This window comes from Podarcis liolepis, assembly GCF_965112155.1.
Source record: "Podarcis liolepis genome assembly, chromosome: 10".
In the NCBI taxonomy this organism is placed as follows: domain Eukaryota; kingdom Metazoa; phylum Chordata; class Lepidosauria; order Squamata; family Lacertidae; genus Podarcis; species Podarcis liolepis.
In genome coordinates, this window is record NC_139562.1 from 58,541,363 (window position 1) to 58,562,443 (window position 21,081).

Sequence of the window (21,081 nt, forward strand, 5' to 3'; positions counted from 1 at the left end):
GAAACAGGAACTATGTGACTTGCAAAATAAAATCCCAGGTGATGAAGCTGGATAAAGAAAAAAAGTTCACTGATACCTAAATAACATATTCTGATTAGCATAGTTCATATATTCAGAGAGCAATATGGGAATCACTCCAAAAGCTATCCCATACATGTGTTATATTGGAACTGGCCCTTATACACCGTATGACATGAAGCTCCCTCATAACCATCTGTTTTAACTATTAAGTAATTTGAAGCACAATCACGTTCACATATTTTCAGAATACCAATGACACCACAGTTTACATTACCTTAAACATGTCTATGAAAAGATGAGCTGACTGAAATAAGTACAAAAACATTACTCATTTTAGGGCTGTATGCCTGAGCCTGGCTTCTAATTCCTGGATCCAGTACAGATTCAATGGGTGGAAGAGCCAGGCTATAATGACCCACTAAATATGGGTCCCAAGGTAACAAAATGAGTGGCTTTGTGCCAGAGAGCAAATGACTGGCCCTCCCTCCCTCAGCTGTTAGCTAGAAAGGCAAAGGAAGAGAGCAGAAAGTTGCAGTGCTATGAGCTAGAAGTAAAGCAGTAAGCTGGAGACAGAGTCAGAGCAATGTTTGAGACCAATGGTTTCTATTTGGCTCAAAGGCTGCGGCTATGGGAGAAAGATCACCCTTTTGAGGTGGTGTTGATGCCATTATAGGCTCAGGTTGAATATATGTGCAAATAAACCATTTATCATAATGACACCACAGTCTCTGCTGCGTCTCATTTCCAAAAGGATGCAGAAACCATTGGTGAGTGCCTGAAATCTTACACAGCTTGGAGATTGGCGTGGCATGCAATACTATTAACAAAATAAAGCAAGCTGCCTTGTTTAAAATATGCATGTGTTATTATATATATTATATAAACAACTGTCTCTTAAGAATCAGCTGCAATTCATAAAAGAAAGTTGAAAACAACTGAACAAACACCAAGGACCTTCTAGTCAGGTGTAAGAGAGGATTTAAGTTAGCAAACAAATTATCTGCCAGATGGTAAGGTCATTTCATGCTATTCGAATTATACTTGTTCAATAGCTTAAGAGAGAGCAATTTCTGTGATATGCTCCACTTATACCAGACAGTTTCCAAAAGCTTAGGATAAGCTTACGTTCACCTTTTGAATGCGGATGTGCCATATATTTAAGCCCCTATTTCAAACTGCTTGTGTGCCTACACATTAGTCATTTCCCCCCAAGGATGGTTCCACCTAGTCACTATCGACAAAAACCTGTAGCATCCTTACGAAATGTATCAGGCAGGCATCACTTGGGGAACTGCTGGCAAAGCCGTCTATGCCAAGAAACAAGCTGTGGCAAGCCGGCAAATTACCAACAGGCCAACCAGTAATGAGGATTAGCAGTACTTAAATAAAAAAAAAAGTCCCTCATTTCTTGTTTTCTCAGCACTTCACTAGACATAAAATGCCCAAGCAACAGTGACTTAATAAAGCTGTGAGACTTTAAAAAAGAGGCCATTTTACTGATATAAAGCCTCCTGTAGCATATTAAATTAGGCAGAAAACTAATTCTGACAAGAGACAGACAAGCTTCTGGATGACCATCCTGGAACATGGTGCTGAGTTCCTACTGTGAGGAATGCCCAAGTAGAGTAATTGACAGCAATTCTTGCTGAGTAATGTGGATATTGCAAGATATATGTATTTTGATGCAACACATTCTCAAAGTAATTTATGTCAGCTTGCAATGAAACATTGTGCAGACATACTTAAAAAAGCTAGTAGATTAAATTAGGATAAAAGGCAGGCGTCCTGGTGCAGCAACACAGTAGACTGCTATAGGAAAGAATATGAGCAAATTCAAGTATAACAAACAAATCCAAGCAAAATTAACTACCCTAGCAAAATATAACAGTGGTTTTCAAATTTTTTTTCCCCTGGGCCATGCTGTCAGAATAAAATTTTTAGAGGTAAACTCTGATTTGTTATTGATAAGAAATAAATTGGAAAGCAAAAAGAAACAACTTCTAGCAGTGCTTGATTTACAACACAGAACAAAAATACTTTATAATATTATTATGGGACATCCAGAAAGTATAAAACAATGCAGCTACATAAGAATATGAATCATTCCCAAAATATCCATATTCTGCTGATAAAAAAATTATACTATACTACACTACACTACACCAAAACAGTTAATGCTTCTTTGATGGTTCTTGAATATTCCCACCACACTTGCCATCATCTCCTGCCATACTCCTGCACACCACACCCTTTAAGAACCACTGTTCTAGAACTTTTAAGGTATGCCAAGGGTTAAGCCTTAGCTCTGTGTGTGCAAAACTCATGCTCTACCACTAAATTATAGGCTCTTGGTTCAAGCAATAAGTTTCTGCCCTTTAACTCTTATTTCTCCAGGTCTCTTTTTTACTTGGTTTTGCTCCCATCTACCAATACATATATAGATAGTAGCCATTAAACCTTTTATTTACGGTGGCAAAATTTCCTATCATCATAACACCTACATAGTAGATCTTGGGTGTTGTTGATGGGTCCCCCCCGTTTGTACTGCCGAAATGTTTTGGGCTCTATTGCCACTCAGATGGTTTTGAGACAAATCATGCTTCCCCAAAGAGCGCTGAAAAGAGTTTGGCTCTACATCACTTGCTTTGTACATGATAAGGATTATATGTTCATGATTACGTATGTCAGCAGCAATAGATCTATCCGGTCTTTCACTTTTCCCGTGATTGCTGTTTAGTGCTTGTCTCTCATAGGTGACAAAGTACATCACCATAACACTACAACTTAAAATGTTGGGAGAATCAACACCCTTCATTTTCCTAGAGTCTGCAAGTGGATTGTTAGCTCCTCCTTTTTTCCAGTGCTACCAAGCAAAGTTTTTGCCACAAAATTACCTCATCCACTTCACTGCTTCTTAGGTGAAATAAACTGCAATTTTTTTTTTAAAAAAAAGAGACGATAGTCCTGAAAGTGCCTTCTTTCTGAAGCACCCCTGAAAGCTGAAAAAATAAAACACAACATTCTAACCTTAACACAGTGGATTTCTGTTAGGGCTGTCACCCGATTAAAGAAATATTAATTGGTAAGTTAGATAAAAGATGTACAGAGCAATTCTAACTGGGGCCAGGAATGATAAGAACAGTGAAGTCAGCACAGCAGCTGAATACTGTCAGTTCTACTGGCCAGTGTGCAGGATGCTTTTATTTTATTTTTCTACCTATCAACAACTGGGTGCTCTTTCTTTGGAGGTTTTTAAAACAGTGGATGGATGGCCATGATTTAGCTGAGATTCCTGCATTGTGTAGGGGGTCGGACTGGATGACCCCCAGGGTCCCTTCCAACTTTACAATTCTATTATTCTATACTCCAGGTTCAAATTCCTTTCCTTTTCATGCATTCAATTTGCAGTTGCCAGAGTAAAAAGGAGGAAGATCTAATCACATCTTTTAAAAATTGCTCTCAGACTTACTAATTTTGCTTTCACCAAATTAACCTCATACAGTTTAATGCAGTGTTGGCCAAACTTGGCCCTCCAGCTGTTTCGGGACTACAACACCCATCATCCCTAGCTTACAGGACCAGGGCTAAGTTCCGCCCCGCTCCAGATGGCAGCGCAGAGCTGCCTGCCGTCCCGGGATCAGCGCAGCTCTGTGCGGCAACCGGGAGCCGGGGACAAAGCCCCGCCCCGCTCCCAATGGCCGCGCAGAGCTGCCTGCAGTCCTGGGATCAGTGCAGCTCTGCACGGCCATCGGGAGCGGGGCGCGAAGTCCCGCCCCGCTCCGGATGGCGGCGCAGAGCTGCCTGCTGTCCTGGGATCAGCGCACTTCTCCCCATCGCCAGCCCCACAAGCTCGGGGGACAGTGGGGAGGCAGAGCGTGCCTTCCCACTGTTCCCCGACCTGGTTCTTCCAGCCTCACACCTGGGGGGGGGGGGAATAATTTTTTTTCTTTATTCCCCCCCCAAAAAAACTAGGTGCGTCCTATGGGCCGGAGCATCCTATGGGGCGCAAAATACGGTAGTTCAATAGATTTCAACCAATGGGGAGAAATCAAAGCGCCCATCTCTGGCTGCCACTTGCACTATTGCTCTGTTGGATTCAAACCAGCAGCCTGCACCTAAGCCATAACATTCGCTTTTGCTTCAAATTACTGCTATATTTTAAGTCTCTTTCTCAGTTTTTCCTTAAACAAAAATTTGAACACCTGTAGAAGTCTATCATGTCATAGAATTAAATTCAGTGGGGTTTCCCCCCCTGTTATATTTATTACACAGCAGATGATAGATCAGCATCTCCTGCATGGGGGACATCACTATCTAGGCAAAAGTGTAAAATACATCATGCATTCAGAAGGGTAGGATAATCCAATAATTGTATGACCTGCAGTGATATCATGGCAACGATGTTCCACACTTATGGAATTTATTTCCCTAGCGGCAAGGAGGAGGCTACTAGAACCATTTATGTTTTAATCCCTCCTTTGTTGACACCTGAAGCCAACCCTTTCTTTCCCAAGCAACAAGGTAACAGTGAGCTATAAAAACAAGTCCTTGCAAAATTAGGTTGATATGTCAATCATAGAAGAACTGGTTGCTCTGCATAATTCTATCAAAACAAGCCTTCACCACCTCCATGGAACTGCAGCCCAAAAATTTAATAACTGAAACAGGAGCAAGGTCACTTACATAAAGCCAGAGTCTGTTGCAGTTGAACAGGAGCTGGTGCTTAACAAGACGTATCAATGGTCTGTCAAACCCCCTACTGCCAACCACGGATTCTGTGCTGATAGTAGCCCTCCAGGGTTTCAGGCAGATGAGACTTTCCACCAGGCTGCCTGAGATCATTTAACTGAGAATTTCATAGTTTTATTCTGGGTGTGTAACCACCACACAAATTCTGCCTCCTTCTGCTTATAGTTGGTATGGAGAATAGTAAATGGCTGAAAACACACTACAGGCGCATGTGTCTCATAGGCAAGGTAAAATATTATGTGTCAATCTTGCTTACTGTCAGGAAGGAAAAGACAAAACAGCAAAAGGACCCTTTCAGGGAAGTGGAGGAATACAAGAAAAAGTGGGTGGAATAGTAGGAACAAGAAGTTCAAGTAAATTGAAAGAACTGGGAGGAAAAGAGGAACTCAGCAATAAATCTGAACATCTGATATTTCTACTTTTGGGGAATTGAATTGAGACTCACTGTTCTCTGGATGAGAGCCAGAGCATTTTCATAACGAATCTGTACCCGTAAATCAGATTCAGGCACTGGGTGGGATCTAAAGTTAGCTGCAAACAGTTCCCATTGAAATCAATTGGACTTAAGTTAGCCATGCCTAATCATGAGTATTTATTTCCATGGGCGCTCAGTGCAACGTAGTCTGGATACCCCCCCCCCCATTGTTCATACTAACTTTCTTGCATTTCTCACTCAGTAGCATTAGAGTTCCAGTCACTTTCACCACAACAAAACAATATTTAGGGAGATATTTGTTAAAGCAAGCAAGCAAGCAAGCAAGCAAACAAACAAACAAAAAAACCTATTTCAAACTAGGGAAGTGATTAATTTGTCACATCAGTATTTGGATGAGATGCATTTCAACTGGAGCATAGAGAAATTGTAGCTACATTAGTTCACATATAAATATTCATTAGTATATTATACAATTTTTACTTCTCAGAATCTAGAATAAATCAGCCTTGCAGCAACCAGTAGGTAGATTTAAAATCAAATAAATATAATAATTCAAAAGATAATACATGGTGACTACATGGCAACTATCAACATTTTAATTTATCACCTCAGATACCGTTTTCAAAAAACAACTGTTTCTCACAGAATTCTACTAGAATTGCAGTTTGTAGCTGCTTGGTCTCTCTCTTCTTTTTAAGATGTTCACTTAAAATCAAGGAAAGAATAAATAGGCAAAATATTTCAAGAAAGTAATAGTCCAATTGTGTGCCAAACTTTTGGATGTGTTTTGGCTTCAGAAGTATTATGTACCTTCAGTAACTTCCTCATAAATTAACTACATTTTTAATTAATGTAGTAATATGTGTTTCATGTAGCTCTCTGTGATGAAATATTTTAAAATTTTCTCTGCCTTTTAGCACGGGGCAAGCTTCAGCTTGACAAAGCTTCAGATCAAGTATCCAATAAGTTTATTAAGGTTATTCAGTTTCAATATGATTTAATGTACCTGATGGTTTTATGAAAAGCAAGAATTATGCCAACTCACTTATTGGGCTCAAATGTTGCCGATATGCTGATATTTAACATTTCCTGTCAGTTTTCATTTTACTTTTAAAGTTTATGTTGAAGGTGTAACAAATATCCAATGGTCCAAGAACTGATGTTTCAGTATCTAAATGCTTACAACACCTTAGTGATTCATGAACTAAAACACTGCAGTGGTATGACAGGCTGCAATCCTATGCAGCTTTCAGAATACAGTGGAATTTACTTGAGAATAAACATTTCTAGAAATGTGCTCTAAGAATATGTTTGTAGACAGATACATGAGTAGAGGATCAGGCAGTGTTAGAAATGTGCCAGGTGCATTTTGCAATTGGTACAGGTCCAATTGTGACCACAATCTCTGGATGCCAGGCTGGTGACTGGGCAAAGCAAAATGTCCCTTAGAGAAGGGTCTGAAATATCTTCCTTGAAGCTTGAATTTGCTTTATTCTGGATTATTTTATTTGATGATTTAATGTGTTGTAAACAACTATGAGATTTGTTATTTAAAATATAAAGTGGTATAGAAACGATGATAATAAATCCAACTGAAAAGAAATGGCACCTAGACATTCCACTGTGGCAACCACAACCTAGGTTTAAGGTGTCATTTGGAGATTAGCTTTTATATGTGAGTTTCTAACACTGGGATCAGGGTTACAGGATCTCATGATTTTTGTAAACATGAAGGACAGCTGATGAGGCAAATACACCTTTGTGTGTTCCACTCTACATATGTGCACTGTGATACCTGATTTGGACAAAGATCCTTTGTATATTTAGAAAAAAAGGTGTGTGTGTGTGTGTGCGCGCGCGCGCGCAATGGTCACACCTAATCAAAGACTTCATGCTCCACCCCACCCCCCAATATGGGAATGTTTTCCACCTGTCTGACATAGCCCTTGTTTTGGGCCTGCATGAAGATGTTTAGGTCAATGGGCCAAACCTATGGATACAAGCAGAGAGAGCCAAATACATTGAGATCAATAGATTTGTGTACAGTGGTACCTCGGGTTAAGTACTTAATTCGTTCCGGGGGTCTGTTCTTAACCTGAAACTGTTCTTAACCTGAAGCACCACTTTAACTAATGGGGCCTCCTGCTGCCGCCATGCCGCCGGAGCATGATTTCTGTTCTCATCCTGAAGCAAAGTTCTTATCCCGAGGTACTATTTCTGGGTTAGCGGAGTCTGTAACCTGAAGCGTATGTAACCTGAAGTGTATGTAACCCGAGGTACCACTGTACAATAGTTAAGTGATAATGTTGGAACCTTAGCATGTTTAGCTTTCTTTGGATAGCAATGGGAATCAAGATGATATGCTTCCTGTCCACCCACTGAAATCTTCAGAATTATTATAGTGTGAACACTAATAAACAGCTCCTTCCTGTCTTATTACCCCAAGCAGAGGCATCTGAGGTTTGTTTTATGACCTACTCTTCATCTTCTGACTTTAGATAAGAAGCTACTTTTCTCTATCAGTTGATTCAGCTTGTTGATGGCTCTGTGATTGTCACCCAAATACAAGCCACTGCAAGCCCAGAGAATTGAGTGTATTATCTCTGGAAATCTTTAACTAGCGGGGAAGTAACAATTACCTGCTAACCACAATTAGTCACTTCTAAAGTTGGACATGAAACCTAAGTCAGTTGTCAAGTGGAATATAGCATGGTTGTTAGCACCACTTTCACTAGTCCAGCAAATATGAGGAGCACACTGAATTTGGGTGTGACTTGTGCCACTGATCTCAGTATGGCCATTCAATCCACAAGCGCTACATTCTAATTAGGTGTTGATAGAATCAGACTAATTTGAGTAACGTTCCAGGACAAAGCAGCCAGAGAGAAACACCTCCCAAAACGTTATTTGCACATGCTGAAGCCATTTCTCCCAAAAGTGAAAAGACTATCTGGAGTGAAAAGCATTACTAACAAGATCCTGTTCACAATGGGTCTCAAAAGGTCAACAAGAGTTGCAGCTGCCCAGGAGACCTGCAATAAAGACAGTGTGGAGAGGGACTGCAAAAGACTAGGCACTGCATTATTGATGCACAGTATGGGCTTCGATTTATAAAGAGTTAAGTCCACAGTTTAAAATGAAAGCCGAGCTTAAGGGCCAAGTTTTTGTCCAGGAGCTTTTTTAAAGGGTTATTCAAAATACCAATGTAGGGAATGAGCCTTCAAATAAAAATTTGCAACTTGTAAGCATATCATCAAAATCACTGAATCATTTAAAAGCATAGCACTTTATCACAATAAATGCTTGCTAGCATAGAGAACACACACACACACACACACACACACAGGCATATTATACTTGGCTATTTAAACAGCACACAAACTGCCTTGCTGAATCACACCAAAGACAATTTTCCCCCTAACCGGCCAGATGTCCCCAGGAAACTCATAAACACGGCGCGAAGGAGATAATCATCTCCTGACATTTGTCCCCTGCACCTGGTAATCACATCTGTCATTTCTAAGAACGCTTCTACCATTTCTTACCAACTCCTAACCTTGGATCAGAGTGCAGACTTTACTGAAACTACATTCAAAGCCAATTTCGTGTAACCATTGCAATTCAAACTTATAACTTCAAACCGATCTGCTGGTAACAAGCCTCGGAAGCAAATACAACTGATGGAGAGGGCCTTGCCCGTGAAATCATATGCAAAAATACATTTATTAAGACACAATCCAGAATGGATTAAGCACTTTTAAATCCTATTTATTTCAACAGAAGTATGTTACCTGCACATGGAAAAAAAGAGATATCAAAATGTGCTTAAACTTGGCACAAGTATGGTTAACTTTTTAAGCACCATTGCACTTTATTTTCCTGCAACAGGCGATCAAGACTACTCTTCCAAAAAAAAATGTCCTTCAAGATCCAATATTGCCTCAGAATATTTCTAGAGGCCTATTTAATTCTGAATGTGAACAATCTTCTTCTTTTCTCTGCTTCAGATCTAGTGGTGCATTGTTCCCACAGCAGCACCAGTCTAATCCTCACTAATATAGCAAATGCATTTAGATTCACTTTGGCTAAGCAGAATCTACTGTGTAAATCATCAAACAGGATGCTATGGAATTTGGCCTTGAAGTATTATCCTCTTACTAAGATGTGTTTGGAAAGAATGGCAACAGATGTACAAAAGGAATTGATTCTGGCGAGTCTTCTGTTTTGCTTTCGTATTTTGACAACTAATAATAAGTATGACCATTAATATTTACAAATTTGGCTACTAAAATGCTAAGAATGTAAAAGAAATTCATACATTTTTCATATCTTTGTGTAATACCCCACTGTGATTTTACAATGTAAGAGACATTTTTATGCAATATTAAGACACATTAATCTTAAAACACATTAATCTTCATATATATAATATCCAAACACAGGCAGACATCTCTTGTTAGAGAAGTCAGTGAAGCTTCCTCTTACTACTAATTTAACTGTTCTTTTGACTACAGCCTTGAACATATATCAAAAACTGTAACTAGGTTTAAATTAATTACCAGTATTATGCTCAACATTCAAATAGCTTAATCCTACCCAGCAGCAAGAATGCAGACACATTTAAGTTTTCTTCCTAAACAGAAATGTTTCTGTGGATCAAAATAAGATTGGTTAAATTCCACTACAAAGTAATGTCAGGGCAAAGCACACAGCTTTTCAAGTTTCCATGGCTGCTCTCCAAAAATTTACCCTCCCCCCTCAAAAGAAGTCTCAGGGTATCAAAGAGGCACAAACAGGCACAAAGTCCACACTTGCCTATGCCAACATATTTGGCCACTAATCAACTTTCAGCCACCATTTGTAGCTACTATCTGTAGTCAACCAAAATTAAAAACAAACAACGTGCTTCCTTACCTGAAACCGACACTTTCATTATGGCTTCCAAGGGTCTGTTGTTGTCCAAGTCACGGCTAAGCTTAAGTTCTCCAGTAGCAGAGTCCAAAAGCAGCAGATTTAACTCATTGCCCTGGACAAAGGTGTAATCAAGTTGGTCCGATATATCAGGATCATGAGCAGGGATCTTGCCAATCACTCCAGAAGGGAAGCTATTAGACTTATTGGTGACATAGTTGTTGAAAAGGATCTGGAAGTCTTGCAGCACAGGAGGGTTGTCATTCTGATCTTGAAGGCGTATATGTACGGTAGCTCGGCTCACAAGTGGGGCTGAAGTAGCTTGCACCACAATTACATACTCTGTCTGGCTCTCATAATCTAGATCCATCAGGGCTGTGAGATCACCATTAAGAAGGTCAAGCTGGAAGACCTCAGGGATGTTCCCTTCTACGATTTGATACATGATTTGTGCATTAGTTCCCTCATCAGGGTCTACAGCACTGATCCGGGCTACAATGGAACCCACGGGGCTATTCTCCTCCACAAAAATGTCAAATTCATCTTGCTGAAATACAGGTGGATTATCGTTGATATCTAGCACAGTAACCTGAATATCCACAGAGGCTTTGAGGGGTGGGCTGCCCCTATCCACAGCAAAAGCCCTCAGGCTGTAGACAGCCACATTTTCGCGGTCCAGCTTGCGCAGCGTCCGTATCACCCCTGATGTGGCCTCAATGTAAAAATCACCATCACCATCATCACCACCCTGGAAGGTATAAAGGATGCGGCCATTAGGGCCAGAGTCACGGTCAGTGGCGGACACCTGCAAGACACTGGTGGAGAGGGGCACATCTTCGAAGACAGAACCCTGGTAGCGGTCACGAAGGAAACGGGGCGTATTGTCATTGGAATCCAAAATGAGGATCTCCACATAGGTGGTGTCAGATTTCTGAGGGATCCCATTGTCCTGAGCTGTGATGGCCAGTGTGTAAGAGGCTTGGTCCTCATAGTCTAGCTCCATCAAAGTTGTGATTGTGCCCGTGTCAGGGTCGATGCGAAATTGAGGGATGTTATCCTCCAGGATGTAAGTGATCCTAGCATTCTCCCCAGTATCCTCATCAGTGGCACTGATAGTTACAATGGGTGTGCCAATGGGCTTGTCTTCACTGACACTCACAGTATAGTGGGAACTTTGGAAAACTGGTCGGTGCGTGTTGGCATCTGTGACATTGATGAAGACTTGGACAGTATCAAACAGAGTTCCGTCGGAAGCAGTGACAGTCAGCACATACTGCCTCTCTTGCTTGTAATCCAGCGGCAAGGCCAGAGTGATCAGGCCACCTGCACTCTGACTAGTGATAGCAAAGCGGTTCCTTGTGTTGCCACTAGTGATCTGGTAGGTCACCACACTGTTGACATCCTTGTCCACCGCCGTCAGTGTCAAGACACTGCTGCCTACTGTTGCGTCCTCATTAAGCCTGAGCTGGTAAACTTTTTCAGTGAAAGTAGGGCTGTTATCATTGACATCAAGGACGGTGATGGACACACTGGCTGAGGAAGTCATGACAGGGATGCCATTGTCCCTGGCCTCCACCCCAAAGTGGTAGTTCTCGACAGTCTCCCGGTCAAGCTCAGCTGACACTGTAATCCACCCGGTGCTATTGTTGATCTGGAATGGGAAGCCCATGTCCCCACCTGGAGACACCGGCACAGAAGGGTGAGGCAGCTCAATGAGTTTGTATTCCAAGCGGGCATTATCCCCAGAGTCAGCATCTACTGCCTGAATGTGTAACACTGAGTAACCCAGAGGGACGTTCTCTAGCACAGTGGCTTGAAAAGGGGTGCTTACAAAAATGGGGGCATTATCATTGACGTCCAGAACTTGAATGGACACCATCCCACTAGAATTTATCTGTGGAGGCCGCCCGGCATCCTGGGCCTTGATCCTCAGTGTGTATTCTCGGATAGTCTCGTAGTCCAGGGGGTTGATCAAGTCAATGGAACCGGAAAAAGAATGGATGTAAAACTGTCCCTTGAGGTTCCCGCTCACGATGCTGTAGTGCACCTGGGCGTTGTTGCCGCGGTCTCGGTCTGTAGCTTGAACCTGCAGCACTTGGCTATTTACCGGGGCGTCCTCTGGGATTTGCACCAAGTAGCGTTTCTCGCTAAACTGCGGTGAGTTGTCATTCTCATCCTCGACTGTGATATGCACCGTGACTGTGGCGCTTCGAGGACCGGGTTCTTTACCTTGGTCGTTGGCTTCGACCACAAGATGATATTCAGAGACCTCCTCTCGGTCCACAGGGGCACAGGTCCTCACGACACCAGAGTGAGGGTCAATCTCAAAGACTCCCTCCCCGGCACCCGGTTCCAGGATACGATAGAGCAGATTAGCGTTGTCCGGGGCATCCTCGTCTGTCGCGCGAATCGTCAGCACCTCGTAACCCACCTCCAGGTTCTCCCGAATGTTCTCCCGGTACTCCGGCTGCTCGAACACCGGGCCGTGGTCGTTGGTGTCACTCACCGTCACTGTCAGGAAGGTGACGGCCGAGCGGTGCCGCGGCACGCCGTGATCCGCCGCAATCACTTGAAGCACATGGGTGTCCTTCGTCTCGCGGTCCAGGCTGCGGGTGGTGACCACCACACCCGTGTCGGCGTCAATGGCAAAGTAGTCGTCGGAGCGCTTGTCGAAGAACGCCTCCATGGAGTACGTCAAGCGGCCCGCCTCGCCCTCATCCGGGTCGTGGGCTTCCAAGGTGATGACGGCCGTGCCCGCCGGCTGGTTCTCTGCAATGGACACTTGGTAGTTGGGCAGCTTGAACTGCGGAGGGTAGTTGGCGCTCCTCAGCGTCCGTTGTGGCGGTGATGGCGGACCCCGGGGCCAAGAACCCCGGCCACCCTCCCTGCCCATTTGCCATTCCTGAGAGGCCGCCCGCCTCTTCCTACCCAACCTGTGCTGCCCTTCTGGCCCACCTGCCGCCCACTCCCTTCTCTCAAAATGGCGCCCACGAAACTCGACCAGGACCTCCCCGGGGCCCCTGGTCACGTGACAAAGAAGCTTGAGGCTTTTCCCGCCTTTTCCCTCAGGGCCCCTGAGGGGAGGCCCGTCGAGGCACCGGCAGCGCGGGAAACTCGTCAAGGCCCGCAGCGCCTCCAGCAGCGGCGTCTCCTCTTCCTCCGTCCCCTCCTGAGGCTCCGGGGCGGCGGGGCAGCGAGGCCGGCCGCGCAGCCTCCGCCTCAGCGCGGGGCCCGCGTCGGGGAGGGACAGGTGCGCGGGGGCTCCCGCCCGTCGGCGACTGAGGCAGCCGGGCCCGTGCAGGTAGGCCGCCAGTCGCAGCGTGAGGGAAACGCCGCTTGCGCGGGAAACCAAGCGCAGGCGCAGAGGCAGCGGGTTGGGCGCCCCGCCGTAGCCGCACCGCGCGGGCACCGCGGTCCTCCTCAGCAGCCCGCCGGGCGTCACCTCCACGGCTTCCCTCAGCGCGCGGGGCGTGCGAGCCTCGTCCAGCGCGTAGAGCCACCCGGGCCCCACGGACACGTCCAGCAGCGGGGCCCCGGCGGCGGCGGCGGCTTCGTCGACGTGCAGCTCCCAAGCGGCGGCGGCCGCCGCGGGGCCCAGCAGCGCGAGCCACGGCAGCCAGGCGGCCACGGGCGAGCGGCGCGGCATCTCCAGGGCGGCCGCGGGGCGACAAAATCCATCCACCCGGCCGCGCTGCTGCTCATCCGGCGGCCGCGGCGGCGTCCATGAGCGCCGGCTTATGTGCCCCCTCAGGAGGGCAAACTTTCCTTTTTATATAAAGTTCAAAATGGCTCCCCGTATCCCGCCACCGGAGGTGAACCTGCCCCTCTCGCCTCAGCCCGGGCGGCGGCGTTGCCGGCGGCTCCTTTCAGCAGCTGCCCCGAAGCATCGCTCCCTCAGGCGCCCGGGACTCGGGGACAGGATTCCCCCGCCAGTGCCCTGGCGGATCCCAGTCCGTCGATCTCCTCCACTTCTCGCCCCTTTTCACGGAGCCAGCGCAGACTTTCAATCCCCGGCGACGGGAAAAAAAGCCTTTCGCAACCGTCCGGGGTTAAGTTTGGCTCCGGCACGTGCGCTCGGGAAAAGTTCGCCGCCGGGCTCTGGATCTCCGCTTCTCCGCCTCCGCCGCTGATTCCTCCACCGGAGATCTCTATGGAGATCGGCCGCTGCAAAAGCCGCCCCCGAGGAAGCAGGCAGGCGTCAGTGCCCGAGGAGGAGTTTCCTGCCTTTGCGCGATCTCCTCGCCCCTTTTCACCGAGCCATCGCAGCCTCCCTTCCCCCGCGGCAGATCCCCGGCGACGGATCCGTCCGGGGTAAGTTTGGCTTCCCGGCACGTGCGCTCGGGAAAAAGTTCGCCGCCCGGGCTCTGGATTTCCGCCTCTCCTGTCGCTGCTGATTCCTCCCCACCGGAGATCTCTAGGGAGATGGGCCGCTGCAAAAGCCGCTCCCGAGCAGGAGGAGGCAGGCGATCGGACGGGCAGGCAGGCAGGCAGCCGTCGGTGCCCGAGGAGGCGTTTCCTGCCTTTGCTCTCAACGGAGCAGAGGCAACCTGCGCCGAGGGAGAGGCGGGGAATCTGGGACGCAGGAGCTGCCGGCGAGAGGGAGGGAGAGGCGGTCCCGGGGCTGCTCGGGCCCCTTCTGCCTCGCCTGGTCGGCAGCGACCCCTGTCGTCCGCAGGGCAGGAGTTTGCCGGGAAGGCACATGGGCGGCGTATAGATAATAAACATTAATTTCCGATGCCCAGAGAGGATGGTCAGAAAGCACCTTGAGGATCAGGAGCAGTGCCGGATTTACATATAAGCTAAACAAGCTATAGCTTAGGGCCCCACACTCTTGGGGGCGCAAAAAAAATTTAAAGGAAAAAAACCCTCCATGTACATTTCCAAAATATAAGATAAAAAACAAATAAAATCAAGCCTGCATACAGCAAGTGTTTTATGTTGTGTAGGCTCCTATTGGTTATGTGCAATTGGCTTTAGATACCTATTAGGTCCATAAATTACCATACAGCATATATTCAACCCCCAAAATAGTGACAATTTGTTGTTGACAAAGGACATATGGGCATATAAAGGGCCCCATTACCTTCAGTAGTTAGGGCATCATCAAATCTCAGTCCAGCCCTGATCAGGAGGAGTCCAACCCCACTGTGGTGCAAGAATATGCAGCTGTCCCAAGGGGGGGGGATTGAACCAGAGCAGTGCAAGGAAACACCGTTTACCTTCCCATCGGAGCGGTACTTATTTATCTACTTGCACTTTGATGTGCTTTCGAACTGCTAGGTGGGCAGGAGCAGGGACCGAACAGGAGCTCACCCCGTTGCGGGGATTCGAACCGCTGACCTTCCGATCGGCAAGCCCTAGGCTCTGTGGTTTAGACATTTCACTAATTCAGGTATATACATTTCACTAATTTTGAATCAAAGCTTGACTTCCTTCCCCCTCTTTCTGCTTCTCCTTAAATTTATTTTCAATATCTTCTGCATTTCTAGATTAACTTAATTTGCTCATTTATTCATCTACTTTAAATATATATATAACTGCAGATTATTACAATAATCTTGCCAATGTTCTTATCTGTTTACAATTTATCTGTCAATATTCAATAAACCGTTTCCATTCGTTTATAAAAAGTTTTTGATCTTGATATCTTATTCTTCTTGTTTTAAAAAACAAACAAACATTTATTTATTTGGTTTTTTTAATTGAAATTTTATAGTCACAAACATACAACATAAAGACAAGATTCCAAAGACTCTCTAGGACTGCCCTCCTCCCCTTTGTGGGTCCTATTATTAATCATTTCCTCCTGCATCTTTTATAATAATCCAAATATTTTACGTCTCAATTATATCCAAAATTCACCATTAAACTACAAGTGTTAATGCTGCTAACGATTCCTTATTAATATTTTGGTCTTCCTGATTTCTTATTCTTCCAGTAAGTTTCACCATTTCTGTATATTCCATAAGTTTTTGTATCCATTCTTCCTTTGCTGGGACTTCTGCTTCTTTCCATTTTGGGGTGAATAACATTCTTGTTGCTGTAGTAGCATACATGAATAAGTTTCTATATAGTTTAGCTAGTTCTATCCCTACAATTCCCAAAAGAAAAGCTGGGTTGTTTTTTTTTACAAACATTATTTTAAACATCCTTTTCAATTCATTATATATCATTTCTCAGTAAACTTTAACCTTACAACAAGAACACCACATATGATAAAAAGAACATTCTTTCTCTTTACATTTCCAACACTTATTTGATTTGGATTTATACATTTTGCCAGTTTACTGCAACCTTGGCAGAGGGCCTTCTCGGTAGTGGCACCCACCCTGTGGAACCCCTTCCCATCAGATGCCAAGGAGATAAACAACTGTCTGACTTTTAGAAGACATCTGAAGGCAACCCTGCATTGGGAAATTTTTTAATGTCTAGTGTTTTGCAATTTTTTTTATGTTCTGTAAGCAGACCAGACTGGCTGGTGAAAGCCAGCTAGATGGGTGTGGTATAAATAATAAAATTGTTATTATTATCAGCACCATGCTCAAAATAATAATTATTTATTATTTGTACGCTGCCCATCTGACTGGGTTGCCCCAGCCAACATACAGAAAAACATTAAAAAGCTTCCCTATCTTTCAGGTATACAGGGCTGAGGCCGCCTTAGGCTACCAAGCAGTGTAAAAAACAACAACCAAACAGGGAAATGCCACTTCCTGATAACTCTTTGATGTAAAGCCTGATCTGGTAAACTCATTATAGAATCATAGAATTGTAGGAAGGGATCCTGAGGATCATTTAATCCAAACCCCTGCATACAGGAATCCTGCCCACAGCCATTCCTGTGTGGGCTTGAACCACCAACCTTCCCATTAAGAGGAGTTATAATAGCCATCTTCAAATATCTTACGGGCTGTCCCATGGAGGATCAAGCAAATTTGTTTTCTCCTGCTATGCAGGGTAGGACTCGAACCAATGGCTTCAAGTTACAAGAAAGGAGATTCTGACTAAACATCAGGAAGAACTTTCTAACGGAGCTGTTCAACAGTGGAACGGACTCTCCTTCCTTGGAGATTTTTAAGCAGAGGTTGAGATTCCTGCATCGCAGGGCATTCGACTAGATGACCCCCGGGGTTCCTTGCAATTCTATGATTTTCCATATGTCCAAAATCAGATCTCTATGGCATCATGCTGTAACAACACAATGCACCATATTCAGTTGTTCTGTTTGAGATGCAGAACTGCTACCCTCATACACAACTTGGAGGTATTTTAAGTATATCGTAATTCCAACTGCTTCTGAATTTGCTTCTTTGAGCTGCACCTTTTCCCCGCTGCTACAGTGGCCTCTAGTGGCAAATGAGAGAGGTGCTTTTGCGCAGCCTTCCAACTGAATTCTTTTTAAAGCCATTCTGCACGTTATTATTAGACAAAGCTGTGTTATAGAATGTTTGGACATCGTGATACTCGAAAAAACTGCTTGAACATTTTATTGGACTACTTATGGTGCAAAATAAGCATAGTTATGTGAAATTAAATTTCCCTTAGATCACTAGAAGCAAAGTTCAGTTGAGATTAGTTTTGTTAAAATCAATCAAATACAGCCATCACAAGGCTGCAGTATACTTATTTGGAAGTATGTACCGCTGACCTCAGTAGGGTTTGTGTCTGAGTAAACCTGCTTCAGAAAAAGATTCCTTTTTAAATAATTTTTTATTGGTTTTACAGTTTAATTTTATATTCACACATAAAATAGAATCAAAAAGTGTAGAATTCTCCGAAATCTTGGACTTTCTCCCCTCTATGGAGTCTGCTAATAACCATTTCCCACTGCATATCATATCGTCCTGTATTTATCCCTAAAATACTTTATATCCATGGTTCTTTTCAGAAAAAAAATTCAATTCCCACTGATTTCAACAGAATGTGCACATGCTCTCCGTAATGGATTGCACTTAGGTTTCCATGGATTGCATCTGCCGTGGTGAAATCAGTGGAAATCATGGGGAAATTACAATGTGTTTAATAAGGTAGCTGTTCAAAAATACCTGTCCTTGATGAAATTGCTCCTGTGATGAATTCTCCTGCTGCAGTCACTATCAATATTTACAATCTATTGGTTAGGAAGGAACGTTGGGGTTTGTGTGTTGGAGTTAGGTGCAATGAAGGTGCAATCAAAATTTGGAATGGAAAAATAGATCTCTACTGTTTTGTCTATGAAAGAACATAGGAAGCATGCACTGAAACAGATAGACGTCTGCTTCATCAAGCTCAGTATTGTTCTCAATGACTGGCATGAGTTCTCCTGGGTTTCAGATTGGGGCATTTTCCAGAACTATCTAGAGATGCTGGGAAACGTGGGGCCTTCTATATACAAAATGCATATGCCAACACAGCTACTATGCTCTTCCTCCTTTTATCCTTGCAAGAACCTTGTGAGGCAGGTCTTCTACTTTGGCGATCACTCATAACCGCGTAAGTTTGTCATTCCATAAACACAGTTTTAGCAGTGAGTCCGTAAGTGACTGTGGAGGCCAATTCTGGATCTGCACATCCTTCCACACTGGGGACATAGGTTTCCAGGTGGGAGTTCATCATGGTGAGGGTTTGCCAAGCGTGCCTTCCTCTTAGAACGTTTCTCCCATTCATCCTGAGTTCAAGCGTCTTCAAAGCCCATGACACCTTTTGTAAGCACTGGAGTGCTCACAGGCCAGTGTTTCCCAGTTGTCGGTGTTTATACTACATTTTTAAAAATTTGCCTTCAGAGAGTCTTTAACCCTCTTTTGTAGACTACCAGCATTATGCTTTCCATTTCTAAGTTTGGAATAGAGTACAGTGGTACCTTGGGTTACATACGCTTCAGGTTACATACGCTTCAGGTTACAGACTCAGCTAACCCAGAAATGTACCTCGAGTTAAGAACTTTGCTTCAGGATGAGAACAGAAATCGTGCTCCCGCAGCGCGGCAGCAGCAGGAGGCCCCATTAGCTAAAGTGGTCTTCAGGTTAAGAACAGTTTCAGGTTAAGAATGGACCTCCAGAACGAATTAAGTACTTAACCCGAGGTACCACTGTAGTTGCTTTGGAAGACGATAATCAGGCATCCGAACAACACAACCAGTCCAACAAAGTTGATTTTGAAGAATCATTGCTTTGACACTGGTGATCTTTGCTTCTTCCAGTACACTGGCATTAGTTCGCTTGTCTTCCCAAGTGATGTGTAAAAATTTTCAGAGACACCGCTGATGGAATATTTCGAGGGGTTGGAGATGGCATTTATAAGTAGCTTATGTTTCACAAGGGACGCGGGTGGCGCTGTGGGTTAAACCACAGAGCCTAGGGCTTGCTGATCAGAAGGTTGGCGGTTCAAAACCCTGCGACAGGGTGAGCTCCCGTTGCTCAGTCCCAGCTCCTGCCAACATAGCAGTTCAAAAGCACGTCAAAGTGCAAGTAGATAAATAGGTACAGCTCCGGCAGGAAGGTAAACGGCGTTTCCGTGTGCTGCTCTGATTCGCCAGAAGTGGCTTAGTCATGCTGGCCACATGACCCGGAAGCTGTACGCCGGCTCCCTCGGCCAATAAAGCGAGATGAGCGCCGCAACCCCAGAGTCGGTCACGACTGAACCTAATGGTCAGGGGTCCCTTTACCTTTACCTTTATGTTTCACAAGCATGCAGTAAGGTTGGTAGTACAATAGCTTTGTAATGCTTGTTTACAAATCCTGCGAATGTCCCGGTGAGGCAGGTAAGGTGATAGGCGGTAACTGGCCCAAGATCACCCAGTTAACTTCTTGGCTGAGCAGGGCTTGCAAGAGAAGGACTTTAGGAAGATGCAAGAAGCCTACTTTCTCTCCTGTTTGTTTCTAAGAAGGAATAGCTCCACGCTTCATCTGTATGAAGAACCAAGCACTAATCTTATCGCTGTTTTTGGGAATGGCTCTGCAAAATTCCTCCCACTGACTTGTATTGTTTGAAAGCCAGGAAGAGTTTTCTCAACGGCTGACAGCCCTTATGCCAAGATTTTTTGTGCGAGACATCTTGGCAGCGCACCAGCCAGCCTTGTACCTGAAAAGAAACAAGTTGCGACTCTCCTGCTGTAAATTTTATTCACCCAATAGCACGGCTGCTGTTTTTAAAAACTGCACAGGCGAAGGCTATCATTGGCTGTAATTAACTTATTTATGTCTTTAAACCTGATGACATTCTTCTAAGCTGAAAGTACCCTCAGGAGGCCCTCTCCACCCTGCGTTAGCAATACCTGTGAATTTTCCACACTCTAAACATGAAGGTCAACACCCTGCCTCCCCATATATCAGTGGGGGAATACACAAGTTAAAACTTGCATTGAAACAAAAGCATTAATTAAGCAGAGACAATAAGCAACTCTGAAGCGCGCTCTCAGTCTCTGCTACTGGGGAAGCGTGATTTATTCATTCTCTGAGTAGATTTGAGTAAGGAATATATCTAAACATCATGCTAATGACATTTAAAACTTAAAAGAGAATGCTTAGCAGGGCTCAATTTAGCTGCAAGCAGTCTGGCTTATATCTATGCTCAGACTATCGCCTCACAATTCATGTTTGTTTAATTGTCTGGATCTCTTGAAAGGCTGACTCCAATTAATCCAGCCATGTTCTCTTCTCAGAATTGCCTCTCATCTAGATAGACACTTCACAAAGGCTGCCCTGGAGTTCTTTTGCAGGAAAAATAAGCGCCTGAATCAGATTTTGTAGCCAGCACCTTGGCGCTTTAATGTATGAACAAATGTTGTAAAGAAACTTACAAGATACAGTACATTGTGCAGCTGTCAGATTTATGCATGCAAGTGTGTATACCTTGTCATTTCTGTTCAGTCCCTCATTGGTCTTATTTTGTTTCTGTGGTTCATTGCACAAAATCTTGTTCATTTCCTTTTCCTTTGTGCTATCAATGTCTGCAGCAATTATTTATTTACATTTGCATCTCACCTT

At 44.5% G+C, this 21,081-nt stretch overlaps 1 protein-coding gene and 1 long non-coding RNA gene across 3 annotated transcripts in view; one reads left to right on the top strand and one right to left on the bottom strand.

Moving 5' to 3' along the window:
• Positions 1 to 14,940, bottom strand: part of CELSR1 (cadherin EGF LAG seven-pass G-type receptor 1) — a 175,135-nt gene extending 160,195 nt beyond the window's left edge. The window contains exon 1 of one of the 2 annotated variants that reach the window (XM_083463187.1): positions 10,121 to 14,940. In XM_083463187.1, the coding sequence (XP_083319313.1) occupies positions 10,121 to 13,763 (3,643 nt within the window). In that variant the 5' untranslated portion in view covers positions 13,764 to 14,940. The remainder of the gene's footprint in view (positions 1 to 10,120) is intronic. The other variant, XM_083463188.1, reaches the window with a different exon arrangement.
• The window catches only part of LOC310687941, a 34,709-nt gene continuing 28,012 nt past the window's right edge, over positions 14,385 to 21,081 (top strand). Inside the window, exon 1 of the long non-coding RNA XR_014516661.1 lies at positions 14,385 to 14,428. This is a non-coding gene — a long non-coding RNA (uncharacterized lncRNA). The remainder of the gene's footprint in view (positions 14,429 to 21,081) is intronic.